Source organism: Aspergillus oryzae, chromosome 1, assembly GCF_000184455.2.
Source record: "Aspergillus oryzae RIB40 DNA, chromosome 1".
Taxonomy (NCBI): domain Eukaryota; kingdom Fungi; phylum Ascomycota; class Eurotiomycetes; order Eurotiales; family Aspergillaceae; genus Aspergillus; species Aspergillus oryzae.
The window spans coordinates 6,326,241-6,342,981 of record NC_036435.1 but is presented as its reverse complement, the minus strand read 5'-3'; the positions used below and the strand labels follow the sequence as shown (position 1 = coordinate 6,342,981).

At 51.5% G+C, this 16,741-nt stretch overlaps 6 protein-coding genes across 6 annotated transcripts; 4 read left to right on the top strand and 2 right to left on the bottom strand.

Annotated features, from left to right (window-relative positions):
• Window positions 1-295: 295 nt before the first annotated feature.
• AO090005000035 (pyrroline-5-carboxylate reductase family protein) lies at window positions 296-1,248 on the top strand (the record flags this gene model as incomplete). The annotated part of the gene is made up of 2 exons (XM_001817106.3): window positions 296-329; window positions 383-1,248. The coding sequence occupies 2 exons, from the start codon at window positions 296-298 to the stop codon at window positions 1,246-1,248; spliced, it is 900 nt and encodes a 299-aa protein (XP_001817158.1).
• A 109-nt stretch (window positions 1,249-1,357) lies between these two features.
• Window positions 1,358-2,281, bottom strand: AO090005000036 (uncharacterized protein; the record flags this gene model as incomplete). Its single annotated transcript, XM_001817107.3, has 2 exons — window positions 1,358-2,057; window positions 2,115-2,281. The coding sequence occupies 2 exons, from the start codon at window positions 2,279-2,281 to the stop codon at window positions 1,358-1,360; spliced, it is 867 nt and encodes a 288-aa protein (XP_001817159.3).
• A 437-nt stretch (window positions 2,282-2,718) lies between these two features.
• Window positions 2,719-4,465, top strand: AO090005000037 (uncharacterized protein; the record flags this gene model as incomplete). The annotated part of the gene is made up of 3 exons (XM_001817108.3): window positions 2,719-2,757; window positions 2,820-3,292; window positions 3,343-4,465. 3 exons carry the CDS (start codon window positions 2,719-2,721, stop codon window positions 4,463-4,465), a joined length of 1,635 nt encoding a protein of 544 aa, XP_001817160.3.
• Window positions 4,466-5,139: 674 nt separating this feature from the next.
• Window positions 5,140-6,485, top strand: AO090005000038 (NAD(P)/FAD-dependent oxidoreductase; the record flags this gene model as incomplete). Its single annotated transcript, XM_001817109.1, has 2 exons — window positions 5,140-5,346; window positions 5,400-6,485. The coding sequence occupies 2 exons, from the start codon at window positions 5,140-5,142 to the stop codon at window positions 6,483-6,485; spliced, it is 1,293 nt and encodes a 430-aa protein (XP_001817161.1).
• Window positions 6,486-6,982: 497 nt separating this feature from the next.
• On the bottom strand, window positions 6,983-7,981 carry AO090005000039 (uncharacterized protein; the record flags this gene model as incomplete). Its single annotated transcript, XM_023234299.1, has 1 exon — window positions 6,983-7,981. The coding sequence occupies one exon, from the start codon at window positions 7,979-7,981 to the stop codon at window positions 6,983-6,985; it is 999 nt and encodes a 332-aa protein (XP_023088782.1).
• A 3,605-nt stretch (window positions 7,982-11,586) lies between these two features.
• AO090005000041 (uncharacterized protein) lies at window positions 11,587-16,596 on the top strand (the record flags this gene model as incomplete). The annotated part of the gene is made up of 6 exons (XM_023234298.1): window positions 11,587-11,902; window positions 12,010-12,179; window positions 12,369-14,159; window positions 14,215-14,566; window positions 14,984-16,111; window positions 16,232-16,596. The coding sequence occupies 6 exons, from the start codon at window positions 11,587-11,589 to the stop codon at window positions 16,594-16,596; spliced, it is 4,122 nt and encodes a 1,373-aa protein (XP_023088783.1).
• Window positions 16,597-16,741: the final 145 nt, after the last annotated feature.

The following is a 16,741-nucleotide window of genomic DNA, read 5'->3' as shown; positions in this document are numbered from 1 at the left end:
CCCACAAACCCTGTGAGTTACCTCCACCCTTCTTTCTTGTAGAATTACTTCATAATAAGAGGAGCCATGGATCTGCGTCATGATGGAGGGGTATTCCATCGTCGAAGATCCGTGGCTCGGGGTCCAAAGCCGTCAGGTTATCTTATCGGTTCGGATGCCTGCCCGACTTGAACTCCACTCGCAACGTCTCCGTTCTTACGGCACCCCCACTATCCTATACTCTCTTCAAAAAGTCCTTTGTTATAGACAGCAACCAGTGCAGAAGTAATTCTCACTACCATTCAATCTCATTAAGATGGCGAGCTCTACCCTTTGTATTCTTGGCTGCGGTGGGTGATATGTCATCGGTGCAACCACAGCAATTTCACTAAACATTCCCTAGGCAACTTGGGCGGCGCTATTCTAAAGAGCTTAATCGATGGCCCCAAAGATAAACACGGTAGTGCCCCGTTCACACGGTTCATCGCATGTGTCAGGAGCCAAGAATCCGAGCAGCGCCTGACTACACAATTCTCCCACCAGTCGCAAAGCTTGACGGTTACCCGAGACAACATCAAGGCTGTTCAGGAGTCGGATGTTGTAGTCTTGGGCGTGGACCCCGCTGTCGTCGAGAAGGTGCTGTCAACTCCCAGCCTTACGGAGGCCTTATCGAACAAGCTCCTCATCAGTGTCGCTGCTGGCTGGACCCGGCAGAAGCTTGAGACCACCCTGTATGGCAGTCCAACCACAACGAGCAACGCCGAAGGTCGGGCGTGGGTAGTGCGTACGCTGCCTAATATCGCTGCGTCGGTCTCACAAGGTCTCACGGCCATCGAGATATCAGAGCCAGAAGTTCCCGAACACTACCAGAAGATCACGGATGCGGTCTTTGACAACCTGGGAAAGACAGTACACATCCCCCCGACTCTGATGGATGCAACGACCGCGGTGGCTGGATCGACACCCGCGTTCTTTGCTGTGATAGTCGACGCAATGATCGATGCTGCCGTGGCGGTTGGCGTGCCGAGGGACCTGGCACGAACCATGACGGTTCAGGCGATGACCGGAACTGCAGCCCTTCTGCAAAGCGGAATGCATCCGGCCGTTCTGAGAGATCAGGGCACGTCGCCTGAGGGATGTACTATTGGAGGATTGATGGTCATGGAGGAGGCTGGGGTGCGCGGTCATGTTGGGAGAGCCTTACGAGAAGCCGTAACCATTGCGCGCCTTATGGACGGTACCCGTCATTTGAACGATACTAGACAGTAGGAAATTTATAGAAGTAATGAAACTCGATTATCATTTTTAACTCATAACTCATGCATTCTATGTATTTGACTCTCGGGGGTATACCGGCTTTAGCTTCAACGAATACAGATTAATCGCACTGCTCATGGAAGAACTCCCGCAACCCGATGTTGGTTAGACACCCAAATCCAAAAGCTGGAATAATCCGCACACAGCGAATGACCGTTGCAGACGGCAGATGCTTCCGAATCGTAGCAATTCTATCCGACCATGTTACCCCAGACTGGCGATTGTATAGGTCAAGGCCGAGGAGATGTAGAGGAGTAGCCACCACTTGAGACAGGACGGGCACAGCTATCTGTGTGATGATCGTCTTTGTACTGGGCTGAGAGGCAAGACTATCCGGAATAACCGACGAGCACCACGAAGCCAGTGTGAAGGAACCAAAGATTGTTACTCCATCCCGGAGAAGGAAGGTCGCAGTGGCTGCTTTGGAGACTATCCTACTGGACACGCGAAGAGCTTCCTTTGCGCTGGATTGAATCTGAGTTCCAAACAGCTGCGCAAACCGGATATCCTTCCAGACACCCAGAGGGACATTGACGATGAACGTGGTTGCAAATGTAATCGGGTCAACTCTGGCTGGACAGATCTCTTTGCTTATGGTTTCTGTTCCATTGGCGACCGCATAAGTCGCGCCATACAAGGTCCATACCAGGCCGAATGGGCGGGAGAAGACAAATGCGCCCGGTCGTTTCAGAGCAGCAACAGTGTAAGATCGGAGACTTTGGAGAAGAGGTCTGTCGGACGCGGCTCGTTCGACAAGGGCTCTGTAGTTTCTTCATCAGCGACCGATCCCAAGTCGACCACTGTCAATTCCAACATACCGATCAATGATGGTCACTGTCGGCGCAATCAGTGAGGCCGAAACTGCAGCAGCAGTCAAGTCTCCAGCGAGTCTCCCCGCAACGGAGCTACCCCAATCGCCCTGGAGGGTCTGTGATGCTGTATAGCTCATTTGGGGAGGTTGCGATACTGTTCTTCCTTCCTGCATAGTTGTTCACTCGGTTGCCCTTTCGGTTGCCCTTGTACATAGCATTCCACACCGGATGAGCATCCTCGAGCGAGAGAGAGCGAACCGGCCGAGAGGGGCACTTCATTGCGCTCCATGAGTAATAGGAACTCTCTATCATCGGTCACACGTATCAATTTGCTCGGCTTCCCTTCCGACGATGCATGATAGCTATCAGTTGTGGCGTGGGGAAACCCCAAACTTAGCGTCGGATGCTTTGCCGAAGTCTCCAATTTATAAGATGGAGCTTGCCCGCAGCTTCAATGCGGTTCTGGCTTTCACTCTCACCTTCATCTCCTCAATCAATCATGTCTTCTACTAAGATGCTTTCCATGAGACTGTCCAACAGTGCGCGCTCCTCAGCGCGCAGTTTGCGACCCTTCCCCAGCGCGACTTTACAGATCCGCACCAAGGCGACCATGCCCTTCGCACTCCCCGCTGCCAGAAATGAACCCAACGTGAGTGCAAAACCACAGAGTTTCAATTCATTCTTGCTCGCGACTAATTCAATTTGTTGCAGCCTCTCTACACACGAGGATCCCAGGAGCGCGCCAAGGTGGAAGAAGCCTTGAAGGAGCTCCGGTCCCAACTCCCCGTCCAGAGTGAAGTCTTCTATAACGGTGTGGCACAGAAGGTCTCCCAGTCGATAGACCAACCAATGCCTTCGGAGCATGCCACTACCTTCACCAACTACCCTCTTGCCTCCAAGGAGCAGGTCGCTGCTGCCATCGAATCCGCTCTCAAGGCCAAGAAGAGCTGGGAGGAGACCCCCTTCGTCGATCGCGCTGCTATCTTCATGAAGGCCGCCGAGTTGGCCACGGGCAAATACCGGTATGAGCTGATTGCGGCGACCATGCTGGGTCAGGGAAAGAATGTCTGGCAGGGTGAGATCGACGCCGCGGCCGAGTTGGCAGACTTCTTCCGTCAGAACTGCAACTTCGCGGCGGAATTGATGGGAAAGCAGCCCCCCCGGAACACTAATGGCATGTGGAGGTATGTACTGCCCGGGGCAGCGGAGAGAAGTCCCTGGCTAACTCCTATAGTCGCATGGAATACCGCCCCCTCGAGGGATTCGTGTACGCGGTCTCGCCCTTCAATTTCACTGCCTTGGGTGGCAGCTTGGTCTCCGCTCCGGCTTTGATGGGTAACGTCGTCGTGTGGAAGCCCTCGCCATCCAGCATCTACGCGAGCACCCTCGTTTACAAGATTCTGCTCGAGGCTGGCCTGCCTCCGGATGTTGTGCAGTTTGTGCCGGGTGATGCCGAAGAGGTCACCAGCGTGGCCCTCTCTCACCGCGACTTTGCTGGCTTGAACTTCATCGGATCGTCCGACGTTTTCCGTAACATCTACGGCAAGATTGGCGAGGGCATCGCCAACAAGACCTACCGCGAGTTCCCTCGTGTGGTCGGCGAGACCAGCGGCAAGAACTTCCATCTCATCCACAACACCGCGGATATCCCCAGCGCCGTCAACCACACCATCCGTGGTGCTTTCGAGTACCAAGGCCAGAGGTGCTCGGCCACCTCCCGTGTTTACCTCCCCGAGAGCCGCGCCGAGGAGTTCTTGACGGCCCTCAAGGCGGGTGTCAAGAACATCACCATCGGCAGCCCCGACAAGGACTTTGAGGCCTTCATGGGCCCTGTTATCCACCGCCAGTCCTTCAACAAGATCAAGTCGATCATCGATGCCAGCAACAAGGATCCCTCTCTCACCTTGCTGGCTGGTGGTACCTACGACGACTCCGTTGGCTTCTACGTTCACCCCACAGTCTACCAGGCCCACACCCTCGACCACCGCCTGTTCGACGAGGAGATCTTCGGACCTGTTTTGGCCATTTACGTCTACCCTGATGCTGAGTGGAGCTCTATTCTGAAGAAGGCCGACGAGCAGGGTGGCGGCTTCGCCCTCACCGGTGCGGTCTTTGCCAAGGATCGCCGTGTGATCCGTGAAGCTGAGGATGCTCTCCGCTACTCCGCTGGCAACTTCTACATCAACTGCAAGACCACAGCCGCTCTGATCGGAGAGCAGTCCTTCGGTGGTGCCCGTGCTAGTGGTACCAACGACAAGGCCGGTAGCTCCGACATGCTGCGCCGCTTCACCAGCCCCCGAATGATCAAGGAGGAGTTCTTCCCCGTTGAGGGCTACACCTATCCTAGCAACCACTAGGAACTGCATGACGGCATGAATTTCATTATGAAGGGAAAGATGTACATATAGTTTAGATTTCAAAATTTCACGTTTTCACGTTTTATTTCATTTTACTTTATTCTATTTTGCATAATTTCCGTATCTCATAGTCGTAAACTCATAAGATGTCTACTTTTTGTCTACTTTTTACCTATATCACAAGTAATCCATAATCGTGAGTCTGTAGAGGATAACCTCCCACTCGGACTTTCTCCGTCCGTGTGTCTGTGTGTGTTGGTGTATATGTAGCTCTCTTTCTCTTTATTAATTGGCCAATAATACATTTCTAGATGCAGTGTCTGTAACCTTTTTCCGGATCAGGCACATCACACGATCTCCAGCTGTCTCCCAGTTGCACACCGTATCCTCCAGGACCATAGAACCCATGCAACCCCTCATCGGCATGCATCCCGAGGATTGAGATTGATATGGGGCGATAAGCTATAAGTGGGGCTCGGTGGAATCCCCCGCATCTCCAGCTCTTATCGAAAGAGTCTAGTTCTATCGCTATCTGGTTCCTCGACCGGCAACGCTCCCGGGCATTCACCTCCTTCCCGGTCGTTCTGGGGTAGCTTGCATGTATATATAAGAACTGGTCAAACTCCCTATACGGTGGGTAGAGACAGCATCACGAATTCTACGAAGTGGCCATCATGGTTTCCAAATCCACGCCCATTGCCATTGTCGGAGGCGGTGCCTTCGGCCTCTCGACGGCCCTCCATCTGGTGCGAGATGGATATAACAATATCTCCGTCTTTGAACAAGATGACCAGATCCCTCCTCGCCCCTCCGCTGCCAATGACCTGAACAAGATTGTGCGCGCCGAGTATGAGGATCCATTTTACACCGACTTGACCATGGTTGGTAGCTCCCGTGCCCCATCCACCGTTGACCCTCCTTCTAACCCGAATAGCAAGCGATCGCTCTCTGGAAAACTCCCCTCTTCGCCCCACACTTCCACCAGACGGGTTTCCTACACTGCGTCTCGGGGAAAGCCCCCGAGAGGGCGGTGGACACACTCAAACGCTTCCAAGCCGCCGCCGACGACCACCCTGAGCTTAGAAAACATGTCGTGCCCCTCGCGAATGATGAAGAGATCCGACAACGGTTCTGGCAGTATGACGGCCAGTTCCCCGGTTGGAATGGATACCTCAACACTTTCGATGGGTACGCGCATTCCGGAAATGCCTTGAAAGCCGTGTACCAGGCGACGCAGAAGGCAGGCGTCCGGTTCTTCCTGGGAGAGCAGCACGGCGCCGTGGCCGAAGTGACCTACAAGAATGGCAGAAGCACAGGCCTCCGAACGAAGAACGGTCAGTTCCACCCGGCGGAGCTCGTTATCGTGGCGGCGGGAGCGGCAGCCGCCAAACTGGTGCCAGCCATCGGGTCGCAAGTCGTGGCCAAATCGTGGTCGGTCGCCCACGTTCACCTGACTGAGGAGGAGACGTCTGCGCTACGAGGCATCCCCATCACCTATGCCCGTGACCTGGGGTTCTTCTTCGAGCCCGATCCCGTGACTCAGCTGCTGAAGTTGTGTCCCATGGGTGGAGGATACGTCAACACCGATCCCGCCACCGGGGTCTCGCATGCCCCATCTGTAGCAGACAGCGCTTTTGTGCCCCCCGACGATGAAGCCAAGATCCGTCAACTGCTGGCCCACACTCTCCCCACATTGGCCAATCGGCCGCTGGTGCGGAAGTCCCTGTGTTGGTTCGCCGACACCAGTGACTCCGACTTTATCATTGACTACGTGCCTCACACGTCGAACTCAGTGGTTCTACTCTCCGGTGACTCCGGACATGGTTTCAAGATGTTCCCTCTGTTCGGTAGCTGGGTGAAGGCGCTCCTCGAGGCCAAAGACCAGCAACAGCCCGTTCCGCGCTGGCGCTGGAAGGAGCCCCAGCAGAGTGGTGATGGCAAATGGGGCGACGCAGTCAGCTGGCGGATTGGGTCGACCAGGGAATTCAAAGATATTCAACCTGGCAAACCGAAGCTTTGATTGTCTCGTACGTACACTGTTGTTATAACTGTTCTCATTTCACGATGTATTTGAAGCGTTGCACTATCTCATAGGACAGAAGGTTATAGATCATTTGAAATATATACACATCATCTTTCACATCGTCTCCAATACCTTCGAGCCTTCATAGGGACTACCCATATATCACCTAATCAATATAAACCGACGCCCTTCATTACCACGGATCTCGTTCTATCCGAGTCAATCCAATCGTAAGACAAGTGTAACAACAGAGTATGAATCTAGGGTACAACAGGCCGATCGGTTGGTCTCCCGTTCGGCAGCCTTTCCGGGATCACGTGCAGCCTGGTCGCGGTGAATCACGAAAGCCTTCACTTTCACCATAAAGTAGTCAAAGACCGTGTGAAAGCGGAGAGAACGTCGAACGTCCTCGAAACCACCGCATGTCGATATCATGGCAGGTAATTCGTGTCTCATTTCTATGGGATATCATCGCTACTCATAACAAATCGTAACTACCAGATGTGATTCTCCGTGACCGCATGCGCAATCCAATCCACATCCCCCGTATCGATCGACTCCGCCACAGCCATGATCTCCGCCGTCGTCAGCCCCGGATGCAGATTGGGGATTTCCGATATTCCAAACACGCGATCTGGGGTGGATGGCGAAGGGAGGCGGGAGATGATACGGTCCAGCTGCCCCTTCCTGGCCAAGTCGGTACCGTGAATGACCCCATCGTCTGCCAGATGGCTCAACATTCCGGCGAGTTGCTGTAATTCCGACTTGCGAAACCCGGCGATCAGATTCCCGCGCGAGATCATTTCATCCAACACCGTGACGCTGGTGTGGAACCACGGAGTCCAGTCGTCGAGGAGGGACGCGTCGGCTGCGGGGGCGGTGACAAGGACTACGGCGGCGGTATAGGTGGCTTCGAGGTCAAACGGGAGGAAACTGTCTAGAAGACGGTCAGCGGTGTCTATACCGGAGTCCGCGAGGTCCGTACCGAGGAGATTCTGTCGCTGGAGGACGATAAGGATGTTCAGGATTTGCTGTGCCGAGTCGATGCAGACCTGCAGCAGCTTGCGCACGTTGGCCGACGAGTTTAGAGATTCGAGCGAACTGTCGGCGGTTTGGATTCGCATCTTCAGAAAGCAGAATAATACCGGTCGGGTGGCCAACACGATGCACTGCAGACGGTCAGGAATATGCAGGCAATTGACAAAGAAGGCAGCGGTCAGACCTGATGGTAGAGTAGATGCAAGTGCGCCGATAGTCGGGACACGCCGCTGATCGAGGACTCGTCCAGCCGCAAGTCGTAGCATTTGCGAAGCTCGGTGACCAACTCGGCGGCGCTGGCGAGAGCGCTCTTGGTTCTCAAGAGGAAATTCCGATTCAGGCGCCCATCCGGCCCATAGACACCTTGGACCGTCAGCAAAAGCCAGGGATACCGTGCCGGTGGAGAGCTTACTGCTATTGATTTCCTCCATGATCTGACACACCTTGATTTGCATGCCGAGGGCGATCGCCTTCTGGGGCGATCCCGGGAAATAGGGTAGCTGGTGGTGTAATTGATCGTCGCGGATGGATTGTGGCAACCCCATCAGCGAGGTCATCTGGCGATCGAGGATGTAGATGGTCCACCAAATCCGACGGCATCGCTGGACGATCGCGTCTCCCAGGTGCTCCGCGGACATATCGGTGTGCATTCCCTGGGCCTGGGCGATGCGCGCTGCTTGGCCAATCTACACGGTTAATGACATGGCGGTCATACGGAGGGTCCGCGACTTACATAATTGTGGGCGGAGTTGCGACAGTCGAGCGATTGCAGATACAGTGCAATGCAGCAGAGAATCTCGGTGGCGACGATGGGATCGCGACAGAGGTTGGTCGTGTCCGGCAGCAGCTGCAACGCCTTGGTAAAAAACTCACAGCCGGACGGTCGACTCCCTTGGTTTCTCTGCACCACAAACGCCTTGCCAAAGGCCAGAATGAGCAAGTAATGAATATACCACAAGCCCGAATGCGCCATCTGATGCTCTGGATTCTCGTAGAAGGCGTACAAGCCACCCATGAACGTATCCTCGTCGAAGAGGTGGAACAACTGACCCGCATGAAACTTGACGGCGTTGATGAGGTAGATGGAGAAGTCTAGGGGCGGCGCCATGGGAATATCGTTAGTTACGGTGGTCCTCGTTCCATCCCAGCCCAGATCGTATGCGGACCCGTCAAAGTAGAGACTCCCCGTTGGCAGGGGTGCGTTGTATAGATGCTCGTGTGTCATGCTTAGGATCTTTCTCGCGAAGGACCAGTTGGACGAGGTTCCTAGGTAGACTTCCATACTCCGGGTCAGCCCTGCGAACGTGGGAAGGGAGGCGATGGAGGCAAAACTTACAGATTCGACCGGATGCCGCAGCCATGAACGTCGACGGACCCGACGACAACGGGTTTGTTAATTGGGATGCGCCTTCGAGATTCTGACTCCATTCCGATTCCCCTTCGGCCAAGTCGTCGCCTCCGAGAAGCGGATCGGTTTGGATGGCACGTCCCGTCGCGTCCGGCATCGACGCCTTCCCTTCCGTAGGCCGGAGCTCCTGCTCCATACTCTGTGGACTGAATACTTCATCTTCGCCGCCTTTGAGTTGCGCCAGCTGCCTCTGGAGGTCTTCGAGATATCTGGAAAGGGCAAGAATGGTCAGCAGCGTCTTTCGCACGAGGAGATCAGCCAAGGAGTCTCACCCCCGAGTGACGAGAATCTTCTGGTCCCGATCATCGAACGTGCAGGTTGATTTGCGCTTGCTACAGGTATCACACGGCTGCGAACCCGAGCATTTGATCTTCTGTCTTCGGCATCGTTGACAGCTGTGATAAGGCTGGAGGTTAGCGAGACGTGGCGGACGGCACGCCGAGAACCGGGACCCAGCTTACGCATTGGACGAGCGCTTCTTGACGCGGTTTTCTTTATTATGTGAGGCTTCCATGGGTTTGGAAGAAGGAGACCGGTGCTTTACTGAGATCATGGTTGAATGGGCAGTTTCAGCCCGGTTCTTTTTTGTTCGATCTGTGTGCTCCTGCGTAAATCCTGGTGCCAATCCAACCGTCATGCAGGCTGAGATAACTCAACTTTTGCCTTTGAGTTAATGCGGGGTAGAGAACCAAAGAAAGGACAGATGTGGGTCGAGGGGATAATTTCTCCAGATTTGGCATGTCCGTCCAGACTTCTATATAAACTATGTCTTCAGTCATGCGTTGGCATTTGTGAGTCCTAGAAAAGCTGCGATTAGGGCTACCCTGACTGGCAAACGAGAGGGGCATTCTAGACTGGTTCGTACTACGCCTCTATCTTTTGGTCGTTATCTGTTCCCTTTCTTCTTATCCTCTTATCTTTTACTACAGTATCTTTCTTATTTATCTTCCATTGTTATATTTAGTTTCTCTTAGTCAAAGTGGAGTCCCAGAACTACTCACTAGTCAGGGCTGGACTTGTGGTCGACAGTCCCATGATCGAATCATCACCTGGACCGGCTTCCCTCCCGACCATCGGCTGCCCTGCCGACCAGGCCACAAGGTGTCCAGGCGTGCCCGAAGAGAAGCTTACTTGCGAAAGAGTTTCCCTTTGCCGGTTGTATATTAATTTCAGGAATTTATTAGAGACAATCATGCCCGAGATCATCAACCATTCATTTAATTGAGTTCCCGGGGCTGTTTCTTCTCCCCCGTGGCGGTTTCCAGAATACTGCGGTAGAAGTTTCTCCCCGACTTCTGTACATCCTCGACTGCGACTACCCCGCTATGGCCTCTAAAGCACTGATGATTTCTGAAAACCATGTGGAGGACGATGAACGATATGGATAATTACGTAAGGCTTAGAACCAGGTCGAATTGGCTACCTTGGGGCCACACCAGCAGCGAACAGATATGGTAAACATGCTGTATGAAATAGGGAACGGTCTCTTCAAGTATGCAGTAGCGATGCATCGATGCTCGGCAGACTGCCCCAACAAAAGGTCGTAGTGTTGATATTCCAGGTAGCGAAGATAGTTTCAGAGTGAACAGGACATGTAACTTGGTCAGGTCACAGACTCACAGTTTGACTGCCAACCCTCAGTGGTCTATTGCGACGGGAAGAGAAGTGTGGCTCGAGGCAGTGGATATGGATCTAAATCACAAAGGCTAAACATCCTTCTACTGACCATACTACTCGGGTAGCGCCTAAGTCTACTCCAATAATAAAGAAGCATTTCCTATACAAACGGTTTAGCTTACAAGGAGTGATGCGCATAATGGATAGATATGAGAGCCGATCATAGCTCTATCACAGGAGCCTTGGAAAACTTCCTAATTCTTGTATATTCCATGTACTTCAGATTTATACCTGCTAGTGAGCTGACTGAGTGTGAAACATCCCACGCACGAGTGCTCCTGCGGAAAAGTAGTTACATACATCCCCACTGTACTAACGCGACTGCTGGCCGAGCTATGCATGAGCCCCTTCCTATCAATCGCTTCGCTCCAGCACTTGTACCTCCAATGCCGGCACACCCTCAGCATCAATCAGCCGCACGATACCTTTTAGGTGGGCGATATCGTCACATCGCCAATTTCCTGTCCCCATTTGTCCTAGTGTACTGGGAACGATGAAGACAATCGTCGGCAGAGTATCGTACACGATTAAGACCACCTCTACCTGGTGTATTTGATTGCAATGTTACTTTGGTTTAATGTGGGCTTAGCACAACTGAAAACCGGCATATCTTCTAGTAACTGACCAGAGGCTACCGGCAGTTTGTGACTTGTCAATTGCACTAAAGCTGGAGGGCTCCCTTAGCGAGCGCCTTGCCTGCACCTACACAGCACGACAATAATACAGGTCATAGTCATTCCGATGAGTTTCGGCTCCGCGTTAACTGATTGGTCCTCGACACCTCGCGACACCTGCACTGGGCACTAACCCAGCCTCATTGATTGTCGCCAAGCCACGGGCTACTGGCACCACCTCCATATATGTTTCTCAGATCTGCCTTGATCATTTGATGGCCGACCATCCTGGAGAGGTAATCACAGAAAGTATACCAAAAAGTATTGATGCTGGGGGAAGCAACCGTGATGGCCAGCCACGATGAGAACAAGTCTTCATGGAGGCAGCGCTTTCGGAAACGCTGGAAAACACCTAAAAGTTCCCCCCCCCCGATCGAGCCGCCATGCGGTATCAGCGAGTACGCACCCAAAGGAGCCGATAGCCACTCCTAGTCCTCGAGTACAGCCTGGTCCCGAGGAAGGATTTGAGCCAGAGACGAAGAGTGACACCGCGAGCGTTCCACCCGAAGGTTCCGAACCCGTCTCTTTATGGGATGAAGCCTATGTTCTTTTGAAGAAAGAGAAGCCCGATCTTATGTCAGATTACGAGAGCCTCCTGTCCCGAGTAGCTGCCGAAGGTATGTATCAACCCATTGGATCTGGTCCTCCTGGAAAATCAGTGCTCATACCATTGGACAAGATGCGAACGATGGCGAAAATACGATCCCCCAACATGATGTCCCAGCTCGTCGACAGAAGCTACAGCAGATTGCTAAGCTCAGCTTTGAAAAGATGCAAGAGGGAAAACTCCACGCGACATTTTTTGGAAAGAAAATTGCGTTGCAAGAAGCAATAGGAACGCTTGGTAATGGCATAAATTGGGCTCAGACCTACGCCAAAGATGCACTCAAGGATGTCCCCTATGCACCGGCTGTCATGGCTTGTACATCCCTTGTCCTTCCGTTGTTGACCAGCCCATCTAGGGTTGACGACGAAAATATAAAAGGGCTTTTGTACGTCACATCACAAATACAGTACTACATCGGGATGGAAAGACTGCTCCTGGACAATTGTGGGAATCCTGATGTCGAGACGCAATTAAAGGAGCAAGTGAAAGGGTTATACAAACTTGTGATCGACTACCAGGTACAGAGTGTGATGAGGTTCGATCGTAACCCCGCAAAGAACTACTTTCGGAGTGTGACTGACTATGACGCTTGGAGCGATCAGCTAAACACAATCAAGGAGGAAGAGAAAACAATCAAAATGAGATTTCAGGTGGCTCTATCCGGGTTAGGTGTGCAGAAACTTAATGACCTCGAATTGGAAGCTGGGAAATCACGCGAAACCCTTGAAGTGGTTGCCAATTACACACGGAAAATTGAGAAACATCTGTCTGATGCCGAGTACCGCCGTTGTCTAAACACACTAAAAGCTACGGATCCTCAGCTAGACAAACAACGCATCGAGAAGCTTAAGGGGGGCCTTCTCAGGGACTCGTATAATTGGGTGATTGAAAACCAAGAATTCAGAAGGTGGATGGATGCCAGCTCTGGAGAACTACTTTGGATCAAAGGGGACCCTGGGAAGGGAAAAACAATGTTGCTCTGTGGAATCATCGATGAGCTCTCGCAAGTGGCTGCGCCTGGCACTAACATTGCGTTCTTCTTTTGTCAAGCTAGCGTGGAAACCCTGGATAATTATCCCGCAGTTCTTCGAGGTCTGATATCCATGCTTGTCAAACAGCAGCCTTCTCTGATGAGCCATCTTTCTGAGGCTTCCTTTGACGGCCATAACGCTTGGCTCGCGTTGCAGAATACCTTAACGAACATCCTCAAGGACCCAACGTTGCAGTCAACCTATTTACTTATTGATGGACTTGACGAATGCGTGAGAGACCGACAGAACCTTCTTGATCTGCTTGTCGAACATTCGTCCGCTCATGAAAACATCAAATGGATCGTCTCGAGCCGTAACTGGCCAGGAATTGAGGAAGATCTTCACCTGGCCAAGAAAATAAAACTCCATCTAGAGTTAAACGAAGCTGTTTTGTCAAAGGCCATTCAATCATTTATTGAATACAGGGTCCAGAAATTGGAGAACAGAAGCAACGGATCAAAGGGGAAAACCGACATTTGGATATCTGTCAAGGACCATCTGGTTGAGAATGCCAATGGCACCTTTCTCTGGGTCGCATTAGTGTGCGAGCATCTTGCCAAAATGTTTTACTGGGAGGTTCGGGAGAAGCTTAGAGACTTTCCCCCTCATCTTGAGAAGATTTATGAGCGTATGATGAGCCAAATTATCGACTCAGACAAATCTGAGATTTGTAAGGCTATTCTTGGCGTTACCACGACTGTTCTCCGCCCCATCACCCTGGACGAGATGATGGTTTACGTTGATATTCCGGGTGATGATGCAAGGGCACTCGAGGATCTAGTTGGGCTCTGTGGCTCTTTCTTGTCTGTCCAGGAAAGCACTATTTTCTTGATTCATCAATCCGCAAAAGACTTTATCATGGGAACGGCATCGAGTGAGATATTTCCCCATGGGAAAGACATGGTACACTACGACCTCTTCTCCAGGTCGCTACACCTCCTACGGAAAAACTTACGACGCGATATCTATAACTTACGTGAACCTGGCTATCCTATCCAACAGATTCCAATCCGGAACCCAGATCCCCTGCGCACAGCACGCTATGCATGTGTCTACTGGGTTGACCACATTGTTTCATGCGGCAACATCGAGGACATCAAGAAAGCCATTGCAGAAAAGGGCCTGGTGGATTCATTTCTACAGCAGAGCTATCTTCATTGGCTAGAGGCCATGAGTATCCTAAAGAGCATTCCTAGTGGCATCTCGTCCATGCAAAAACTCGAAAAGTTCATTCAGGTGTGTATTTATCGAGCTTGACTAAGACATATGTTCTATATTAATATTGAAATAGAAGTGGATGAATGCCGAACCAAAATCCCTGGTACACCGAGTCAGAGATGCCATCCGATTTGTCCAGTACACCAAGGTGGCCATCGAAAGCAGTCCGCTTCAGGTTTACTATTCATCTCTCATCTATAGCCCCATGCAAAGCATCACAAGAGAATGCTACGATGACAGACAGAGCATAAGAGATTGGATTCGGAAAGAACCCGTAGTGGAGAGCTGTTGGAGTCTATGTCTTCAAACCCTAGAGGGTCATACCGACGTGATCTGCTCTCTCGCTTGGTCTCGGGATGGAAGTCGACTCGCTTCAGGAGCATACAGCTCCGCCAGAATATGGGATCTAGATACCAGCGAGTGCAGTGTGATCCTTGAAGACCCTAAAGCTTTTAGTTTTTCGATGTTGGATCTCTGGAGAGGAGTGATACATATTCGATGGCTAGATAACAATCGAGTCGCTTCGATGTCACGAGATGCTATCAAGGTCTGGAATCCAGATACGAGCCAGTTTGTGCCAATCTTCGAGGGAAATTGGTACTGGGTTTCTTCCATGGCATGGTCTGATGACCAAAGTCGATTGGCCTTTACGACGGGGGGGCGTATCTTGATTTTAAATCTGGATACTAAAGAGTCGAGATCAATGCTGGATGGCCACGAGTCTGAGATTACGTCTATTGCCTGGTCTCCATGTGGATCCCGACTTGCATCGGGGTCAAAATACGGTGAAGCTATCAGTGTCTGGAATGTACGTGATATGCAGTGTGTCTTTATCCTTGAAGGCCGGTTATACTCGATTTGTTGTTTAGCATGGTCTCCAGATGGAAGTCGCCTAGCAGCAGGGTCTTTGTATCCGATTGTCAATGTGTGGGACACCCAAACAAGGGATTGTGTGTTACGCAAGGGCCATGCTTCACGTATCACCTCGGTAGCCTGGTCATCGGATGGGTCCCGACTTGCATCAGGGTCAACGGATGAGACTATCAGAATCTGGGATGTGCGTACTATGGACTGCGTCTTTATCCTTGAGGGCCAGTTTAGCGTGATTCTTTGTTTAGCATGGTCTCCAGATGGAAGTCGCCTAGCATCAGCGTCCATGGATGATAATATCAAGATATGGGATACAACAAGCCAATTCAAGTCAATCACCAGGGGCCATGATGAGATTCTTGAATCAATTACTTGGTCTCACGATGGAGTTCAGCTCGTATCATTAGCAGAAGATAGAACCGTTCGGGTGCGGAATACGACTACTGGTGGTCAACTATCGATTTTTCAAGGTCGCCCCAACATTAGGCATTGGCATACCGACTATATTCATAAACTTGTCTGGTCTCCAGATGGAAATCAGCTAGCATCAGGATCGGGTGATGGAACCGTTCGGGTGTGGAATCCAATTACTGGTGATCAGCTCTCAATTTTCAGAGACCATATCAACGACATTAGAGATATTGCCTGGTCTCCAGACGGAAGGCAACTCGCATCAGCATCAGCTGATAGTACCATTCGGGTGTGGAATCCAACTACTGGTAATCAGCTCTCAATTTCCGGAGACCATATCAAGCGGATTACATATATTGCCTGGTCTCCTGATGGAAGTCAACTTGCATCAGTAGCTTTGAATGGAACCGCTCAGGTGTGGAATCCGACTACTGGTGATCAGCTCTCGATTTCCGGAGACGGTATAAAGCGGGCTACAGATATTGCCTGGTCTCCTGACGGAAGTCAGCTTGCATCAGTAGCTTTGAATGGAACCGCTCAGGTGTGGAAACCGACTACTAGTGATCATCTCTCGATTTCCGGATACGGTATCAAGCGGATTACAGATATTGCCTGGTCTCCTGACGGAAGTCAACTTGCATCAGTAGCTTTAAATGGAACCGTTTGGGTGTGGAATCTGACTACTGAGAGTCAGCTCTCGAGTTTTGGAGATAATCACTGGAATGATGCAGATTATTCTTCTAAAGTTGCCTGGTCTCCTGACGGAAGCCAGCTTGCATCACTTTCACATAGTAAAGTGGTTGTATTAGATCCGGCCTCTGGCCAGTGCATCTCAAAGTTTCCTGTTCCAACCGGTGACCTCCTTCGGTTCGATAGCATCGACCCTAACTATCTCCACACGACGCTTGGCACATTCGATATGAGAGATTTGAAACGTGCCTCAAGAGGCTCCAATGACTCAAACCATGTACCAAAGCCACATGGGTATGGCCTCAGCGAAGATCTTTCCTGGATAACATATGACGGAACTAAGGTCTTGTGGTTACCTCCTGACCATCGACCGCAAAACTTGAGTGCAGTTGCTTTGTCAAACCTGGCTGTAGCCATCGGCTGTGCATCTGGTGCTCTTGAAATACTTGAATTCTCGACGCTAAATCCTCTCTCAGATCTTTGATTACATCATTCGTTGCATTGAGTCCCTACAGGGTTATTTTCCAATTCCATTGCAGGTACAAGAAGAATGAAAATACAATACGAAGGGGCAGAATCATGAAGGGTGTGCAGGAAGGCTTACCCCCTACGAAAGGACAGTAGAATAA